Raw genomic sequence first — 20,069 nt, 5'->3', positions numbered from 1 at the left:
GCTCTGCTCTCTCTAACAGTTATTAATGGATTTTTAAGGGAAGGTATGAAAAAAACAAATACAAAAAACATGATGACATAATTCTATAAAGGAAACATTCTGCCTGATCCTAGTTGGAAGTCATCTTATTTCCTGTAATATGAATATTGGTGACTGTCATTTTAATCCAAATGAAAGCATCTGCAAATGCTAGTCTTACGCATTTGAAGCCTCACTTTTTAAAATATCTAACCTACTTAACCCAATAATATTATGCAGCAGAGTTCTGTACATTAATATTTTCATGTTGCTTATAATTAATACCACTTTATAATGAAAATGCTTTTGCATTTAATCTATGTAAAATATAGCCAGTAAGAAATTTAAATCAAGGGCCAAATTCGATGGCCTTTAATCAGGGAAAACTCCCATTTATTACTTTGCATTGTTAAAGTGGTCGGGACTAAAGAGAAGGGGAATCGAGCATTGAAATACAGTAGATAAATCCATTCTATCCTCTCAAATGCCTTTTTCATCATTGCCCCATGAAGTTAAACAGAAAACGCCAAACGTACAGTGCACCAGAAGAGAAAACGGAGATGAAATCTAAAATTGTGTGATTCTTTAAAATATAGTTTTCTATTATGTATCTTTTTCTTCTTTGGAGGTATTATTATTGGACAGTTTTGTGGAAGAAGTGCATTTTAAAGAAGGATTTGAGTGATTTGAGGTAGTCAAAATAGGTAGGTTAGTAGATCCCAAGTTGTCATGTAAGTTTCAGTGGGAGGATTATGGACGTTTTCCAAAGCCCACTGAAGTCAGTGAGAGAGACTGCAATTGACTTCAATTGGTTTTGAATTAGGCCCTAATATAATGAGAGGATAAAAAGGGGATGAGATAAGAGGCTTAGAGACTTTGGAAAAGTGTCACCAGTGGTCTTGTTGTTGTTTATTCAGATACCATATAGGGAGGCAAAGTTTACTGAATGGTATGGTGGCTATTTCCTGCTGATATTTAAAATGAGTAGATGAAAAGACATTAGTATGGGGAAGCATGTCTTGAAAAATGATAACCCATGTTTGGCTTTCTAGAGTCATAGAGTTTAAGGCCAGAAGGGAACACCCGATCACCTAATTGGTCCTTCCGTACGCCTCAGACCATCAACACCCTTCAGCACCTGCACACTAAACCCAATAGTGTCATTCTTATAGTTTATTCTTATTATATTTTAATTGTCTGTGCAGTGTCTTAGTGACTTGGCAGGGTGGGAAAGAGAATACAAAAATGCAACTACATTGCTTGAAGAATTACCTGAAATAAAAGGAAATTTGCCCTGAAATAAAGAATTTTCACTTGGAGGAAGAGGTGCTAAGAATAAAAGAGGCTTCCTCTGGCTTCTGCACCCTACAGGTTTGGAGCTTTGGTGGAAGGGATAGGTTAGGGCCACACCCACTTGACTTGCTCAGGAGAACAAGGAGCTGAGGGAGTTGAGAGTTCTACCGCTGCAGCTAACATTAATTTGATGTTGCTTTATATAAGGCATTTAGATGCCATGAAGGAACCACCAATTAATGTGCCTGTGTCTTGAAGACAAGGAAGAAAAAATAGATGATGTCCAGGAAGGAAACCAGATGAGTTAATGTGTCGGTTAGGCTCTCCTACCTTCATACTACAGAATCAGAGGAAGAAAAATGTGTTAACAGGAATTATTAAAAATACCTCTGGAAAAATCTGATTTGGAACAGTGTCCTCTGGATTAGCAGTTTTCTCTTTTCATGGTCTGATTCAGGGGAGACAGTACAACAAGGGGTTATAAATTATTCAAGGAGATTCATTTGGAAAGGGAGGCAGGCAGCTGTTGCAAAAGTGGAAGTAAAAAGGGGAAGCATCCTAGGTTCAAACGGAAGATGGAATGTCACAAAAGTAATCACAGAAGCAAGTAAAGTTCTTAGTTTTTTTTCATTCATTTTATTGTGATGGTGCTGAGTGGAGTTTACAAGCCTAGACTTCTAAGTGCCCCTTCCTCCTGATAGGGTTACTGATATTTATTATTATTTTGGGGCAGCCTAGAGGCCTTAACCTGGTCCAGTCCCCTTTGTGCTAAATACTTAAACAGATGTAACCCATCTGCCCGTCAGAGTTGGCAGCAACAAGGGCCGGGTTCAATATCTAGGGGATCCATTCCAATAACACAATGCAAATCGGCTCGAGCCCCCGCCCAGTGACCTGGGACAAATATATACCACCCCCGCTGGGCGCCTCCAAGAGGCAATACTTCCCTCTCGCAAGCACAAAGTCTGAGTGTAGCAAAAGCCTTTTAATAACAGAGAGAAACAATGTGGCATTATGTTGGGGAAACACCACCAACAGGATTCATAACACAACCCATGAGCAAAAAAAAATCCACCCCAAGCAAATTGGGGCATGCCCTTTTCCCTTTGGTTCTTGAGTCCAGCAACCCCAAATCACCCAAAGTCCCAAAAGTCCAATGACCCAAAAGTCTCTGTCCCTGGTCAGGGCAGCTCCAGAGTTCGAAAGTTTATCTGCGGAGCTTTACCTCCCAACCTGGGTGGAGATGGGACGGGGGTAAGAGGCACCTTACATGATCTGAAGCTGACCGCCCCATAGCTCCATAGCTGTGCTCCGCTCCGCCAGCCACCCCACGAACTCCTTCGCTCAGCTGCGCTCCGCTCCGCCAGCCGCCCCACGAACTCCTTCGCTCAGCTCCGCTCCACTCCGCGGCCCACAAGCAGCTCCTGCCATCCACGAACTGCTCCGCATCAAACTGCTTCACCAGCCTGTCCACAAGGCATTCCAGCCGTCCCGCAAACTGCTCCACAATATATCTTCAGGCTCCCCCACTACTTAACACAACACTCAGTGATTTCAGCTCTTAGGTGAATTCAACTTGTAGTAGGGGAGCCCCAGTGCTGGTGCACTGTTAGCCCAAAGTGAGCTCAGCAGCCTATAACTAGACTTCTAATGAAATCAAAATTAGCTCTGATATTCCACAGTGGAGAGAGGAGGAAGTGCAATTAGCATGTAAGGCCCTCACCACGGGGCCCATGCCATTAAGTATTAATACTTGTCCCCAGCCTCTCTCCATTCACAGAGTTTTGGAACCCATGACCCTTGCCTAGCGAGTGCTACTTAGTTGATGGTGAATCCCTCCATCATAACAAAATGTTATGATTTTCCAAGCACAGTTCCCATAATCAGGGTAATAACAATTTATTCTTCCTGCCCCAATAACAGAGACACTGGGGATCCCACAGCAGCCAAAGTGACCATTTGGGCAGCTATGGTCTCATTCTAGGCGGGGTGGGTGTGCCTATGCAAATGAGATCAGCCCCTGAAGTTCTTTTCCACAACTTGCCACACCTCACCACCAGATGTCAGGGTGGAGTTCATCCTGACACTGCTTACACAGACATATGGGAAATGTTAGCTCTGGGAAAGGGACTAACAGCATAAAGTTATTTTGTCAGGTGTCTAGAACCAGTGAGATGAAGGGTATACATGAGCCCCACCAAGCAATTGTAAGATTTCTCTGGATTTGTCTTTGTGGATAATGTTCACTTATTCAAGATAAGAAATATTGATTTCCAGCTCGGAGTAAGGTTTGCTCGTGCCTATACCTCCAGAGAGCACACAATGGAAGACGATGTATGAGCTTCAATTTTGGATGCTTCAAGGAGAAATGCTAATATGGAGGAGAGTAGAAAGGCCCCTCTGAACCTAGTACCAGATCCTGCCTCTGCTTCAGTTTTGCTTCAGTTTCAATCATTCACTAGTTCCTAGAATTCCTGATTCCCAGTGTCATCAGGTGACTCCAGTGATCTAGCCCTGTAGCTCAAAACAAACACAAATCTTCCAGTGCTGCCCTTCTTCTGAGCTCAGCTTCTATCTCTTTTGGGCGCTAGTCATCCATCCACACCTTGTTTCCAGGGGTCACTGCTCCTCCTTACCAGGTGGCAGGATATGGGGAGTCCATGTCCAGCCTCTACTGTGGGTTACCAGGCTTGGAACAATGAGGTTCTTTGCCTTCTATAGTCCAAAACTGCCTTGTCATCTTCCTGGTGTCTCTTCCTGTATTCCCAGACCTCCTGGCTGCTCTCTGTCTCTTTATAAAGAATCAATTCCCAGGTCTCCTCTCCTTGGAGTTCCTCTCTCTTTGAGCCTCTATCCCCACTCCCACCGCTCCCTCACTGAACCACAGGCTGCTCTTCTTCTCACCACAGGCCTACTCTTAGCCACTTGATCTTTTGTCACTTATTTCTTCTACATGGGGCAAGCTAACACTGGCACAGGTATAGCCCAAAGCCCCTTAAAGGGCCAGTTCACCTTGTGACAAGGTGCTTTGTCATACAGCTGTTTAACTCAGATATGAGGGCTTTAGTCTATGGAAAAATATGCTCATGGATAAAGATTTGTCTTCCCATGTGAGATCCCTTTCCTCCTTTTAGAATAAGATGTTATTCCTTGATGGAGATGGCAATGGTGACAAAACTTCTGTTGGTGTAGTAAAGAGTATATGGGACACCTCATGTAAAGTGTCATGATATTCCCTTATGTCCTAAAGCTAGGTCAATATTATTCCTTCATTTGTTTAGGCGAATTGAAAAAAGTTGAACTTATGCATGCAGACGGGTTGTTTTCTTTCCAATAATGATGGCGAAATTAGATTCAATCTAGAGGAGCAGGAGCATGTGATCAAATGTCCACCATGATTCATGTCACCTATTATTTGGCCTTCTTGACTGGACTGGTATTAATATACCTTTGTAAGAAGAAAGTTATGGAAAAAAGTGATACATCAAAGTATGCAGTAAACAAAAGAAGTGTTATCATAATTTCATTTTCATAATTAACTTATTGTATCAGATACTTTGTCTTTATTTATAGTAAAGGGCATTTAGACACTTCAGTGAAAGGAAACTTTTTAACCATATTCCTGTTTCTGTGTACAATGAATTCAAACTAATCATGTTCTACAATCATATGCAAATATAAGTGAACAAAGAAGATGATACAATAACAGTTTACTCTGCTCAGCTAGTACATTTGTTCTGCTTTGTAATTGTGACTATCTCTTTTCTTTTGAAATATTGAAACAGAAAACCTCAGAAATGTGAGAAATCAGTTTCTAATTTCCTTTTAGAGTTGGGAAGTGGCAGGCAAACGTTCTGAGATGCAATATTGTATCCATCTCTTTTTTCAAGTTTAAAAGATTCAGTGACATTCAGCTTTCTATAGAATGTAAATGTCCACTGTGACTGTAATTCACATTGTATTTAAAACAATTATTCTTTATCATTAAAGTTAATAATATCCACATTAAACTCTGTTGTAATCTGAATCAATATTGCAGTTTGGAAGATGTGACCTCTGGAGAGCTTTGTCTAAATATTGATTTCATTGTCATTTGTAAAAGGTATGAACAAATTACATGCCTTACTAGTATCATTAATGTAGCGCCACTGAATATATGTGTTCTTATAATACATGACATCGCATTACAGGAATATTGAAGACGTGAAATATAGTTGCTTAGTATGCTAGATTTGATTGTGAAGAGCTAATGCCAACACTCAATAACTTTCCAACACTTAGTTCTCTATGGACAGACCAGAGACAAGGATGATCCACTCTGTAATATGCGGTTTAGTTGTTGATGTTAATTTGCGTGAGGGAAACATACTTTCCTCAACTTATGGGAGTATGAGTTATTTTGGGATTTGGCACTAATGTATTGGTACCCTTAATAATGATTCACAGCCCAACATGCAACTTCTGTACACATGTGCACCTTTTGCTAAACATATTGACTTAAATAGGATGCTCATGCATATAAATAAGCATAGAATTTGGCTTTAAGCCATCAGCATCAGGCCATGTTGGAATTTACGTGTAATGTTCTTGTTGAGCAAATGCAACTTCATTTTATTAATTAATCAGATGGGAGAGGGGGAATGATGCAACAAAGTGAAGTGGTTGTCTTCTTCAAGTAATTGTTATGTAAATAAAAATAGACCTAGAGCCGGACACACACTCTCTTCCACCCGTGAATTAGTTTGAGTTTTTATTATTATTTGAGGGAAAATATCTAACTTGAAGTATCAGCTGAATAATTTGCATCACGTTATGCCTCTTTCTTAATTTCCTGTGTGTCAGGATGATTTAATTATCTGATCAGTATAGCTAACTATATGGTTGATCATGCAGGGTGCTGAGACACTTCAAAGCCTCCTGGTTGTGCTCAGCACATTGAAGGATCATGCAGTTTGTGATCAGAAAAGCAGTACATATGAATTTATCTTTACATTCCATGCTTTTTTTTTTTTTAATCTAGGTTGAGAGGAGGTTCTGTGAGTTTTAGGTGCAGAATATTCATGGATTTTGTTCCATGTTCTCTCTCTCTCTCTCTCTAGGTAAAAGTGACCCATTTTGCGTAGTTGAGTTGAACAATGACAGACTGCTGACACATACAGTCTACAAGAATCTCAACCCTGAATGGAACAAAGTCTTCACATTGTAAGTTTTTAAAATCAGAGCTACCTACTGCTAAACTAGGAAGATAGAGTTAGAACACTGTTATTTTTTTAAACCAAATAATTCATTGAAAAGGAATTCAGTTGAGGATAACAAAAAAAATGTTTTCAAAGAAATGAAGACTAGATCACTTCGATGGTAAGAAAAGAAGTCCCATTCCGATGAGATGCTAAGTGTGAAGTACTGAGCATTCTAAATGCCCACTAGTTTTAGTGACAGTTGATGTCACAGGACTAGGGCCTAGAGTTTGAAAATGAGGAAATGTATTGATGCTTATGAACTTTATAAAATGTAATTATAAAACACTAGTTAACTGTGGGAAGAAATGTAAAACACACTTATTTTTCTGTCAGATCTTATTGATTATTTTCCTCTCATTTTGTCAAATGACTATGACACAATAGTATCCTATATTACACTCATGCAGTGCTGCTATTGGATAATATATATCTGAAACATTCATTTTGTGGAGGAAGTGGTGCACGTTGTCTTTATTTCTCTATGGTTTTGAAAACAATAAAAAGTTTTGACAAATTCAAAGCACAATTTTTCTTCCGAGAATGAAGTGTCACCTTGTTTCTTTCTTTTTTTAATACTTTGTTTCTCCCTGAGCATATCACCACACCAATGAGGAGAAAACTGATCAGAAAAATGAAATCTGCAAACAATCCACTCTAAAACCCAGTAGAAACTTCAGCTTTTTGTGTGTTTGGCATAAATGAGAATATCAAGTATTGCTCTTGATCCCAAAACAACCTCTAATTTAATTTCCCCATTGTTCTTAAAATTTGTCAGTCATCTCTTTACAACCTATGCTACAGGATCTATAGATCGTTGCTCCCCTTCCTCTGTGATGGGGCCTTAGTAATGAATGCAGATCAAAAGAAAAATCCCACAGCAATTGTACTTCTCAGTAGCTTCCTCACAAGTTCTCATTTATGAATCTGTAAAAACACGCTAAATTCTTCATTAATTTTTTTAATTAATGCTAAGAGAATCAGTAACTAATCAATCTCCACTACCTGACTGCGTCCTCTGAATGAGGAATCAGACATTTTTGTAAAGGACAAAAGACTGGTCAGAAACTAGAAAAACTCATACAATCGTCAAGGAGGATCTTCCCAGGAACTTCTGTAATACGTATAATTGTATCAATTGTTTGGGATATTCTCAAATTTGCTGATTGATTTTTGCCTTTAAAAAAAATTTCCTACGTGTGTGTGTGTTTTACTCAAGTTCAGTTATTTTCCTTTAATTCATGTTTTCTGGGTAAGCAATTTGATCTAAGAACAAGTGCTGTCAAACAACTTTTGGTTTTTTTTCCAAACCAAAAATCTGAGTAATTGCATAAGATTTTACTGCATACAGTGCCATCTGCTATGCATGGTAATGGACTATTTAATATCTAGTAGCTGAAATACTATAAAATGCTGAATAATGTTATATGCTTTGTATACATCTTTCCAAATTTCTTTTTAGTGTGTCTATTGAATAATTTGGATTAAACTGGAATTTTGGAAGTAGAGGGCTCATTTTGAGCCCAAAGATCTGCTCAGCTAGTTCATTATTATTTATTTTCATTTAGAGAGTTACAGCTATCAAAGAGGTTGCCATCTGAAATTATCTCAAGGACAGTAACATTTTAAGGGATAGTCTTTTATGGGTATCAGATCTGCTGTCTGCATCTGTAAATCCCTTAGTGCTACTCAGCACTGCCTTTCATTGTAACTCTTGCAGTGCCCACACAGGATAGAAGATTTAAAGAATCAGGTCTATGTTGTAAGGTCATGCAAATAGCAGAACTGCCATGCTGCCTATGAAGTGACCCAAACTGTGGTTTTCTTGCATTCAGGGGCTTTTCATTTACCTAAATTTTGTTCCCTGGATGCTTTTAAAAATATACGTATTACTTGCATTTTGCTAACTTTATTATGTTTTTGTCCTTGGTAACTATTGATGTCACTGACATTTCCCCCCCTCTCCCCTCCCCCCCCCCCGCGTGTATTTTTTCCTGAATAGCAATATTAAAGATATCCACTCAGTTCTTGAAGTGACAGTTTATGACGAAGATAGAGATCGGAGTGCTGACTTTCTGGGCAAAGTTGCGATACCGTTGCTGTCTGTAAGTTTCATTCACCTGACATATTGCTCTGTATTTCTTTTGCTCAAGGAAAACATAAAAAAATCTCAGCTCTGTCTGTCATTTCTCAACCAAGGTCTGTAATAAGAACACTAAAATTTTTAACATACTCAATTCACGGCCATGTTGAATCCCATGATAGTTAATTTTTCCTGACAGGCTTGGTCCTGGTAATGAACAGGTACTTGTCAGAATTGCCACAGTTGTTTTGGGTTCTCTGTCAGTTTCAGCAGCTGGGGGTCAAAGGTTACTGAGGAAGTGTATTCAGTGGAGACCGCGAGACAGACGGCTGTCATGTCCTTTTCCCGCAGATTCAAAATGGTGAACAGAGAGCCTACGTCTTGAAAAACAAGCAGCTGACAGGGCCAACAAAGGGGGTCATCTATCTTGAAATAGATGTGATTTTTAATGCTGTAAGTCTTAACTTTGGCTTTTTTGTACTGCTAAAGAGTTCAGTTTCATGAAAGCTTTTGTTCCTGATTTGTAGAGAATTTCTGTCATTCCTCATTTTCTCTAAACCTTGATGTATACTACAGAATACTCTTCTGCCACTGGCTGGCACACCCACTCTTTTTGTTCCTGTGCTGCTGCTGCTGCTGCTGCTATGGCTGCTAATGTAAGAAACGGAAACTCGTGCCTGTGTGTACATTTATATTTTATGGGCTTGGCAGCTATGACTTTGAAACTTAATAGTTATTGCAAATTGATGTCTGTATTGTTAGTGAGTGTTACGTAAGCCCATAACATTGACACATATTTTGATGTATAGGTGAAAGCCAGCATACGAACATTAATGCCCAAAGAACAGAAGTACATCGAAGAGGAAAACAGACTGTCTAGACAGGTAAAGCAGAAGAAAAGACTAATCCTTTTGCAAAGACTTAACATCAGCCGTAAGCTTCTAGACACCTCGTGTCAAACTTCAGTGGGGGAAAAGAATTACATGTCCATGATCTGTTTACAAAACTAAATTATGAGATTCAAGAAGAGAGAAAAACAAATATATAATTTTTATTATGTCAGTTCATCGTCAATTGCAATTTGATTTCCATGAAATGTGTGCGTGAGAACACAATTGAAATCATCAGTGTGTCCACACATATCAGGTTATAGCACAGGTGGATCTAAGCTAAGACTAGCATAAATTTATGCCGTTAACCTTGATCTGAAAGCACTCCATTTTGTTTGTGGGGGAAAGGAGAGTATTAACATTCTCTTAGCTAGGTTTTAAGTGTTGTGCTCTATTAGAATCTCAAATGAGACTACCAAAATCAAATAATCTATAACTTTTCAGGGCCATCCAATTGGGAAAACTATGTCCCCTTTTCCTTTTCAAATATTTTTGCCTCATATGGTTACGATATTTTCTGGTAATAATTATTTTAAAGGCACATCTTCCGTTTTTGTCCTCAATTATATTTGATATAACTTTTTTTCACTTTCGACAGTACTGTATTTTAGTTATGTAGAGTTGGGTATTTAGTTGGGCTGTGAGGAGTAGAGTTTTTTGTTGTTGTTTGTGGTGGGAAAGGGAGAGGTTTTAAACAATTTTATTTTATCAGACCCTAGGCTATTCAAATACTAATGAGCCTTCATAAACATTAATATGATTTGCAATATCTGCCACATGAATTATATATGCATTGTCCATTGTATTTCACTGAAGAGATTGCAAAGGGCAAAATACCGTCTGTCTTCACTATTGTAAGGAAAGCAGTTTCTAGAGCTGCATTTTTTCCTCATTATTACAGCAAACAAACAAGAAGGCCTTTTATTCAAGATTCGCTGTTCTCCCCACTTTCATAACAGAAAATGATGGTTATTGTACTTGCTTCAAGTTGGCAATAAACTTTAAATACCCTCTCTTAGTTTTAGGATATTAGCTTATAATATAATACATCATATAAAAGAAGAGGGCTATTCAAAAATTACAAAGGGAGATCTTGAATTAACGGTAGATACAGTAGCATTTTAAAATGTCTACATTTCCTGATGATCAGTGGGATTTTACTTTCACAGATGAATTTAATGTGTTAACTTAAATTAAATGATGCATTACTACATTCAGCTCTCTTATAAATTAGGGCTCATTATCATTTTAGGTAATTTAAAGAGTTTTCTCCCTGAATTGAAACCTGTATCTCCATATGACGCAGTTTTGTGCAGATAAGAATAAGACCTCTTATGGTCAAGATTACAGGGATAAATGCTATAAAATACGTGATGACTGCAAAAGCAACTATAGCAAGATATTCTAAAGCAAAGGGGAAAAAATTGGATGCACTGAATATAGGTGATCTGTTCGATTAGAGCTATAATTTTGCACAGTTTGTGCACAATGGCCCACAACACAAATTTTTAAAACAAAGGCCAAGATTTTCAAAACATTGAACTCATGGGAGTTCAAGAGCTCAGCACTTTTGAAAAGTCAAGCCACTTACTTGGGTGCCTAAATGTAGTCTGAAAAACCTAATATTAGGTACCCAATTTTGAAAAAATTTGTCAACATATTTAATAAAACTCCCAAATTTCACTGACCAAATAATGCTTGAATTTTTGCAAATTATGTTTCATGTTCTTTTTTATTATATTTTTTAAACACAATATCTTGAAATGTTTGGGAGAAACAGACATTTGTATGTCATTCAAAATTATAAACATTAGAATTAAGTTCAACAGGTGATAAACTGACTTGTATAACTGTCTAGATTTGCTTCCCCTTCCCATTCTTCAGTAAATACTGATATTATTCTAGATCTGTAAACTAAACAACTTGACATATTCTTTCAACTTTACTAACTTGCTTTAATGAGAATGAGCTTGAAGATGTTGTAAGCTCTCTTGATAGTTTGAAGTCTTGTTTTTTCTGAATATATTTTCATCTTTTCATCTTTCCCACAGCTGCTATTAAGGAACTTTATCCGCATGAAGCGATGTGTCATGGTGCTCATAAATGCTGCCTACTATGTTAACAGTTGCTTTGACTGGGATTCACCCCAAAGGAGTCTGGCTGCTTTTGTGGTATGATCATCTTGTAATACTTCATATAATTATTAATTACCTTCTGTAATCATAGTTGTGTGTTTGTGTAGCTGCAGTTAAAGTTAATGTCAAAGATGCCATGATAAACTCCAGTCCTCAGAATGGCTGTACGCGTTTAATCCTGGCTGAAATTGGACCTGCTGTACCCAGGTGTCTGTCAGAGAACATATTTTTAAATTTTCATTTCAAAAACAATTAATTTTAAAATTGCATGGGTGCAAAGAAGGAAAAGCTTACTAGTTTATACTCAAATTTGTACTTATCTAAATAAAACTAGGTTTCAGAGTAGCAGCCGTGTTAGTCTGTATTCGCAAAAAGAAAAGGAGGACTAGTGGCACCTTAGAGACTAACCAATTTATTTAAATTGTTTAGTCTCTAAGGTGGCACCAGTACTCCTTTTCTTTTTTTAAATAAAACTAGTTTGTGATATAAGAAAAACACAGTTTGGTAAACTGTGGACCGGACCCTAGTCTTCTTACCCTCACAAATAGCCCCATTGACTTCAGTTTGATCAATTTGCTGAATATGGCACAATTAGTCTAGAAATTGTTTTTAATGCTTTTGATACTTTGAAATAAAAATGGATGAAAACAGTGAGGTGGCAGAGCTTTCATAAGAATTTTTAATACACATCATCAATAATAAATGTACATTACATTGGGATCAGCTCCTTCATCTTTTAACAAAAAATTATACTTTTAAAATTGTTTTTAAAAAAAGTGAGCATCCCTAAATACCAATAGCACCTATTTAGATAAAATGTAATCTGCCAGTTAAATTGCAATTTTTAAAAATCACCAGATACCAAATTCTGGCCACAGTTCTGCATCTAGTGATCCCATGGAACTTACTCATGCTTGTCAAAACTGGAAAATACTAAGTTAAAACTCAACATTTACTAAGGGGACACAATGTATGTGCCTTTCTTGTTTGTTTTCATTTTACAGTACATGAGCTACCAATAGGTGGCCAGATTCACTAATTGGGTTCGGCTGGTGAGAAGACCAGCTGTAGCAATAGTCGTGTGTGCAACACACACTTTTTTGAGGGCCTTGGAGCCATGTGTTGCAACTCACAAAGTGGGAAGAGCTGCCTCTGGCATCTTGGAGCTGCACTGAATTAATGTATCTTCCAGGGAGCATCTGCTAGCAGGGCTCCTTTCATACGATGGCTAAAATTTAAAGTTATTTCCTGGCAGAGGACAGCAGGAGTACCACTACCCCTAGAAGGTGAATTTTTTCTTGGTTGCAGCTTCCAGCAGAGGTGGAGGGGGCTTCAGCTGTGCCCCAAGATATGATTGTAGCACAAATGGTCAGTGTGTATTTGAACTCCTTGGCTGTTTTTGACTTATCCTGCTATCTAAAATAATTTAAATATCCTTTTTAGTACTTCATTGTTTGAGTTCAGAATGATAAAACTTTTAGGATAATGCACATTTCTCCATAAGGCTCTATCCTATCCTATATAAGTTCTTATACCACACTTGTTGTCACAGTACCTGAGCCCTCTCCAGTAATGCATTAAGTATCATGACCACATCTGCCATGTGTTGGTTGCTCTCTCATCCTCTTTTCAAAGGGAGAGGTGTGTGCAGAGGAATGTCTTGTTTTGATAAAAGTTTTTGTTGTTGTTTTTATTCATTCATTTATTTATTAAATAAGTATACCTGTTGCTGTGTGTTTACATTAGAGATGTAAAAGAAATGTGCCTTGCACTTGGAGCAAAAGTGGCTTTGTGATGATCCTTAGTTCCTGGGGTTGTTCATTACACAGTCTCGGACCACCTCTGGTCTGAGGTTCTGTCTCCTACACAGACAAGCTTTACTCCTACTGTTGAGAGTTCCATTGTGCTACAGAAGCGAAGTTGTTGACTACTGTCTTTGTCCTTTAGACAGTCTCTTAGGTACCCTCGGCACAGGAAATGGAGTGCTTTGAAGATAAGGACCAAGACCTTGAACTTGATTCGCAATTCTATGGAAAACCAGTGTAGAGAGTGGAGGACGGGTTTGATATGCTCACAGTAGCTTGTGTTGCAGAGGTGACGTGCTGCAGCATTTTGTACTAGTTGTATTGCTATTAGGATTAATACATACACATCTGTTCAGTTTTCCTTTTGACTTGGAACTCCACTTTAATATCAGTAGAAGACAGGAAAGAGGAGTGATATCCTGCTTTGTGTGTCATTGGTAGAGTCTACTTCACTTGCCAGTCTTTCTCATGGTGCACTGCTATCACCATCAAGAAAGCTGGGTCACCATTAAATCTTAACAGAACAAATTCTGTATGACCAGAAGCAATCATAACAAGCAGCTGAGAATAGATAAATACAGATCTTTTATTTTAGTGCCATAATATACATACTTTTTAACACTAGCTATTGTACATTGCAGTAAAAACATATTTCTGGTTATATAACAATATACTTTCTTTTCTATTCACCAACACAATTCTTTCTTCTGCACAGAAGAGAATTGGTTCATAATTAGGTTGACTTTAGGAACAGATGTTGATAAGCAGTACCAATTTCAGTGTTGTGACTTTAAATGTGTTGTGGTCCTGCCCTGCAGAAGCGGGTGTCAGCTATGGCTGCTATTTTGGAATCTCTCTTTCTGAGGAGCAAGTCCCTATGGGTGTTTGTGAACCATTCTCCCTCGGCTTCAAAAAGCATTTGTAATGTTGCCTATCATAAAACAGACATTTGTTACTTAAACCAAAGCTATAAGAACTTCAAAAAGGGATTGCAGGGCTGTGGAGTTTTCATTTCAAGATGGTGGCTGGGATTTTCATAGCTTCCTTGGGTCCCGGCAAAATCTTGCACAGCCTTGTGAAAGTGTGACTTATTTCAGTTGGTGGTATTGTGTTGTCTTGTGCTAAGGTTGTACCATTATTCAACACTCCCTTTGGAAATCAATTTTATAATCATTCTTACCTCATATATATCACTTTTCAGCTTCAAAGTCCTTTACAAACCATAGCCCTTAGAGGACTTCCAAAGACCATTTAATAAATCAGTATCAGTGTCAGTAAATCAGTAACAGGGATCAAAAATAGGGTTTTCCAGGTTCCCAGCTCCATGTGCAGAAAAGAAAATAATGTTTTACAATAAAAGTTTAAAATTAACATTCAGCATTCCCAAAAAACCAACACCAATCCTTTTAGAAGACAACAGCAAAACCCAACATGGAGTTTCTGGACCAAGCTGTATTTAATAGTGTTAAAATAAAGATTCAGAATAATTTTACAAAAGTGAAATACTTTAGGTATGATTTTTCACATCATAATCCACAAACATCTCATCTGAATAAACAAAAGTTTTAAAAAAAATCACAAATACCCATTCTTTCCACCTCCTCCTCCTCTTCCCCCCAAAAACACACACTCTCTCTCTCTCTCACTCGCAGAGGACTAGCTTAACTTTCATTTAACTTAAATTTAGAGATGGAGTCAGAACTTTAACTATGAAGTTAAAGGTACACCACTGAGAAATAGACTTTAGAATGGAAAGACATGCAGACCCTTAATTAATATTATGATGCTATAATAAGCTACAGGTATTCACTCTGGGCTTTTTGCACATTGAAGTGTTCACTGGGGCACTTTTCAAAGTCAGTAGGTTTAATAGTAAACACTTAAAATTTTGTCAGCCAGAATGCTCATCTCAGAGAATTCAGAAGTTTTCAGTGGATGCTTTCTGATTCCTTATGCGCCAGAACTGAATTGCTTGATGAACTTTAGAATGTAATGATACCATGAAAAAGACTTTGTAAAAGTGTCATCATGGAATTCCATGTTTATTTTTTTTCTCAAGAATTTCCAATAACATTTGCTCAGTTTGTAAGTAAGAATACATTTTATCTAACTCCCAGTTTTACAAATTCAGTCTGGGATCTGAAAGTCAAGCTTGAGGAATTCTGGCTCATGCATCACCTATACTAAATATTTTCCAGGTCTCTGTTGCACTTTTGAGTACCATTATTTTCAATGGGAGTTCAGGGATTTAGCTCACTTTCTTTTTTTAGCCGTGCCTCAATATGTCACAATAAATATAACAGTATTGGAGGGACACTTTATTTTTGAACAGTAAATAATATACAAGCTCTTATTCCAAAACCGTAGCTTTTAAATTAATAAGGCAGTGCCTCTGGATATCCCATTTATGTATAAGTAACTCATAAAAAATAAATTTCTTCTTTGAGTGCTTCCTCAAGTCCATTCCTCGTTAGGTGTGTGTGTGTGCCAAGTGCACTGTTGCCAGAGATTTTTCTCTTAGTGGTATCCGTCGGGCCAGCTCTAGCTCCCTCTGGAGTCGCATGCTTATGCGCTGGCATAAGGGGCGCTGCCGACCATGCACCCTCTTAGTTCCTTCTTACCGCCTGTGATGGTTGCTGGAAGACCCTTCTTGCTTCAGCAAGGCTTCTTCCCAGTGATTTTTGGACTCTCTTAGTTTATCATAGTATAGTCTATATTGTTGTTGTAATTAGTGTTTGTGTACATATTTAGTGTAAATAGATCTCTATCGTCGAGGGACATCTTCACCCCAGGGGGGAGAACATGCCTTGGTCTCTGGGCTTCAAACTTCATGCCTCCTCTGGCAAACCTGTGCCTACGAGCAACACACACTCTAGCTGCTAGAAGTGTTCACATGAGGGACAAGTGCCAGATCTGTCTGGACTTTAGACCCCCACACTAAAAAAAGACTGAGACATCAGGTTGAAGGCTGTCCTTATGGAAGCCACCATCAGGCCCACCTCAGCCGAGCTGCTCCGATTCAGCACCGAGCACTTTGGCATCGGTGTGAAGTGCTCCTCCGGCACCATGCTCTTCTGGAAACTGTTCACCATCTCTGCTGCTGAGGAAGAAACACAAAAAGCAGTGTACCAACAAAGGGTGCTCGCTGGTGCACCAAAAGGACAAGCTGGGGGAAAGCAATGCAGTGAGACCCATGCTGAGCCACTTTTCCACTCCCGGCCCCACGAATGGCACCGTTGATTCCACCTAGAGCGTTGAGTTCAGTGCGGTATCTTCCCTGACATCTGGAAGTCACCATGGCGTCAGCAGTCTGACTATCCCATTGACCCCAGAGTCTTTTCAGCATCCAGGAATTTACTATCTCTCCTGATACACCCCAACTCCAGTGCCAGCTCTGATGACCAGAAACAGGAAGAACAAAGGAGCTTCAAGCTCCTTCCTGGTACCTTCGAGAGGCAAGCAGGCCCTGATCACGTCATCCTGACCATCTCCAGTCTGCCGCCAGTCCCCAGACCACTGGCACCACATAGAAGCAGATCTGGGTATCGCTCCTCTGTGGTCTCCAAGAGAGGACTCCTCTTCTGAGTCTGAAGGGGAATCCTATGCGCAACCTAAGGGTCACCACCAGTACCCATCTTATGCGCCACAGGATTTTGGTGCCAGTCCCACCACCAGCACTGGCCAGCAGGTCACTGGCCAGTATAGTAGCTTTATTGGAACCCATGGGGTTTCTCCCAGTACCAGATCTTCCTCCCATTGCTCTTACTCAGGGGTTTCCGAGAAGCGGGCTACTGCTCCTTCCTGCTCTGCACCGGACCCTGACTCTGGGACTGACCCCAGTACCAACATTAAGGATATGGCTCCTGTGGACATTTTGAGGAAGAGGAATGAGCCCCTCCTCTGGTGTAAGCCTCTTTCTCCTCCTCCTCCTCCCCAGATGAGGCTATAGCAGGACCCAGTAGCCTGCTTCTGCAGAATAACTTCATGGCCCATCAGGACCTCCTCAAATGGGTAGCAGTAAACCTGGTGCTTAAAGAAATCACACAGCCTTATTGATATTCTGGCTGCAGCAGTTTCCTTCAAGGTGGCTTTACCCATCAATGAGGCTGTGATATGTCTGGTCAAGGCCCTGTGGCAAATTCCTTCTTCACTTTCCCCCCACCTCAAAGAGGGCAGAAAAGAAGTATTATGTGCCAGTGAGCGGATTCAAATACCTATACTCACACCCCCCTACAGTATCCCTGGTTGTGGCAGCAGTAACGAGAGGGACATGCAGGTCCAGTTGAGAGCTAGCCCCCAAACAGAGATGCCAAGAAACTGCACCTTTTTGGAAGAAAGGTTTATTCGACAGATAGCCTTCAACTACGTATCTCTAACCAGCAAGCTTTGCTGGGGAGATAAGACTATAATTTGTAACTAAATCTCTGCCCCAAGATTCAAGGCAGAATTTGTTGCCCTGTAGGAGGAGGATAAGAATGTGGCCAGGACCACTCTCCAGGCAGCTCTGGATGCAGCTGACTTGGCAGCCAGGACAATGGCCTTCACAGTCACCATGAGGCATTGTTCTTGGCTTCAGTCCTCTAGACTTCTTCGCAAGGTCCAACAATCCATCCAAAACCTCTCCTTCAAAGGCTCCTCTTTATTCTTGGAGCAGGTGGACACAAGACTTCATGGTCTAAAGGACTCAAGGGCCCTCCTCTGATCCTTGGGCCTTTATGCTCTGTCGGCTTCCAGGAAGCACTTCAGGCCCCAACAGCCTCCTCGTTGCTTGGTGCCTCCGAGAGAGGATTCCCATAAAAGAAAAGGGAGAGGTTAGTGGTGGTGCCATCCACTCCCGTCCACCTCAACCTCCCAGAGATACTCTGGAGGCCCAAAGTGGGCCTTTTGAAGGTGCGCCCGAGGGCACTATACCAGTCAGTACTTCAGATCTGACTTTCCCTTCTTTTTGGACCATCTGTCCCATTTCAGCCTAGCATGGTCTGCATAACATCAGACAGTTGGGTGCTCAGTACGGTGACAGTTGGCTATACCCTTCAGTTTTTATCCACCCCACCCCCACCCCTCTTCACGGACCCTTCCCATTAGCAATTCCTCATCCAGGAGGTGCAATCCCTCCTATGAATGAGGGCTGTGGAGGAGGTTCCACAAGACTTGAGAGGGAAAGGGTTTTACTCCCAATACTTCCTAATCCCAAAGGCCAGATGGGGTCTCTGGCCCATTCTGGATCTGGGTTGCCTCAACAGATATCTAAGAAACTGAGGTTCCATGGGGTCTCCCGGACCTCCATCATTCCCTCCCCGGATCCAGGGGACTGGTATGCTGCCTTCTACTTAAAGGATGCATGCTTTCACATTTATCTTCAGGGGCCACAGAAGATTTCTCAGATTTATTGTGAACCAATGCCACTAGCAATTCACTGCTCTCCCCTTTAGCCTGTCAGCAGCCCCACAGATTTTCACAAAATGTGTGGCAGTAGTAGAGGCCTTCCTCAGATGGTGATGACTGGCTGATTAAAGGTCAGTCAGAGACTCATGTGTGGGCCAGATTAGCATGGTCAAAGTCACCTTCTAAGCACTGAGTCCGCTGATAAACATGCAAAATTCGACTCTTGTCCCAGTTCAGAGAATATAATTTATTGAGGGCAATGGTTGACTCAATCCAGACCAGAGCCTTCCTTCCGGAGACCCAATTTCAGACTGTCAGACCTGATATCCAAGGTCATGGTACACCCAATTACAACTGCCCAAGTTTGCCACAAGCTACTGGGGCACGTGACTGCATGTACTTTCGTGGTCCAGCATGCAAGGCTGAATCTCAGGTCCCTACAGATGTGGCTGGCGTCAGTTTACACCACAAACAGACACCACTTAGACTCTGTGTTCACTCTTCCTCCCCTGGTCTTCACTTCCATAGACTCGTGGATGGACCTGAGATTGGTAACAATGGGAGGTGCCCTTTGTTGCCCCTTAACTGTCAGTGTCCCTAGTTTCAGATGCGTCAGACCTAGGTTGGGGAGCCCATCTCAACTGCTTCAGAGCCTGTGGTCCCAAGAAGAACTCTCCCTGCACATAAACGTCAGGGAACTCAGGGTGTACCTTGCCAAGCGTTCCTCCCCTAGGTCTCAGGCAAGGCGGTGCAAGTTCTGACAGACAATACCCAGCCATGTTCTATATTAACAAACAGGGAGATGCTTTATCCTCGGCTCTGTCTCAGAAGGCCATCCTCCTTTTGGGAATTCTATGTGGAGCACTCTATCCAGCTGGAGGTGTCACATTTTCCAGGAGCCCTGAACGCACTGGTGGATTACCTTAGCAGTTCCTTTTCCTCCCACCACAAGTGGTCTCTTTACTTGGAGATAGCCAGGTTCATCTCCCAAAGGTGGGGGTCTCCCCATGTAGACCTGTTCCCGACCAAGCAGAAGCAGAACTGCCATCAGTTTTGCTCGCTACACGGGAACAGTCCAGGCTTCCCCAGTCTCTCTGGTTCACAAGGTCCTCCTGAATATCAAGCGGGACAAGGCGAGAGTTATTCTTATAGCCCTGGCATGGCCGCGGCAACACTGGTTCGGCAAGCTGCTGGACCTTTCAGTAGCACCCCTTCTTTCGCTC

General features: G+C 40.5%; 1 protein-coding gene across 9 annotated transcripts in view; it reads left to right on the top strand.

Annotated features, from left to right (window-relative positions):
- MCTP1 (multiple C2 and transmembrane domain containing 1) overlaps window positions 1-20,069 on the top strand; it is a 441,025-nt gene that overhangs the window by 293,316 nt on the left and 127,640 nt on the right. For all 9 annotated transcript variants that reach the window (XR_007356791.2, XM_048850946.2, XM_048850943.2 and 6 more), the window contains 5 exons: window positions 6,411-6,513; window positions 8,551-8,653; window positions 8,983-9,084; window positions 9,441-9,515; window positions 11,573-11,692. Coding sequence is in view for 8 of the 9 variants with exons in the window: in XM_048850946.2 (XP_048706903.2) it covers window positions 6,411-6,513; window positions 8,551-8,653; window positions 8,983-9,084; window positions 9,441-9,515; window positions 11,573-11,692 (503 nt within the window). In the remaining variant the exon portion in view is untranslated. The remainder of the gene's footprint in view (window positions 1-6,410; window positions 6,514-8,550; window positions 8,654-8,982; window positions 9,085-9,440; window positions 9,516-11,572; window positions 11,693-20,069) is intronic.

This window comes from Caretta caretta, chromosome 5 (genome assembly GCF_965140235.1).
Source record: "Caretta caretta isolate rCarCar2 chromosome 5, rCarCar1.hap1, whole genome shotgun sequence".
NCBI lineage: Eukaryota > Metazoa > Chordata > Testudines > Cheloniidae > Caretta > Caretta caretta.
This window is presented reverse-complemented; position numbering and strand designations above follow the sequence as displayed.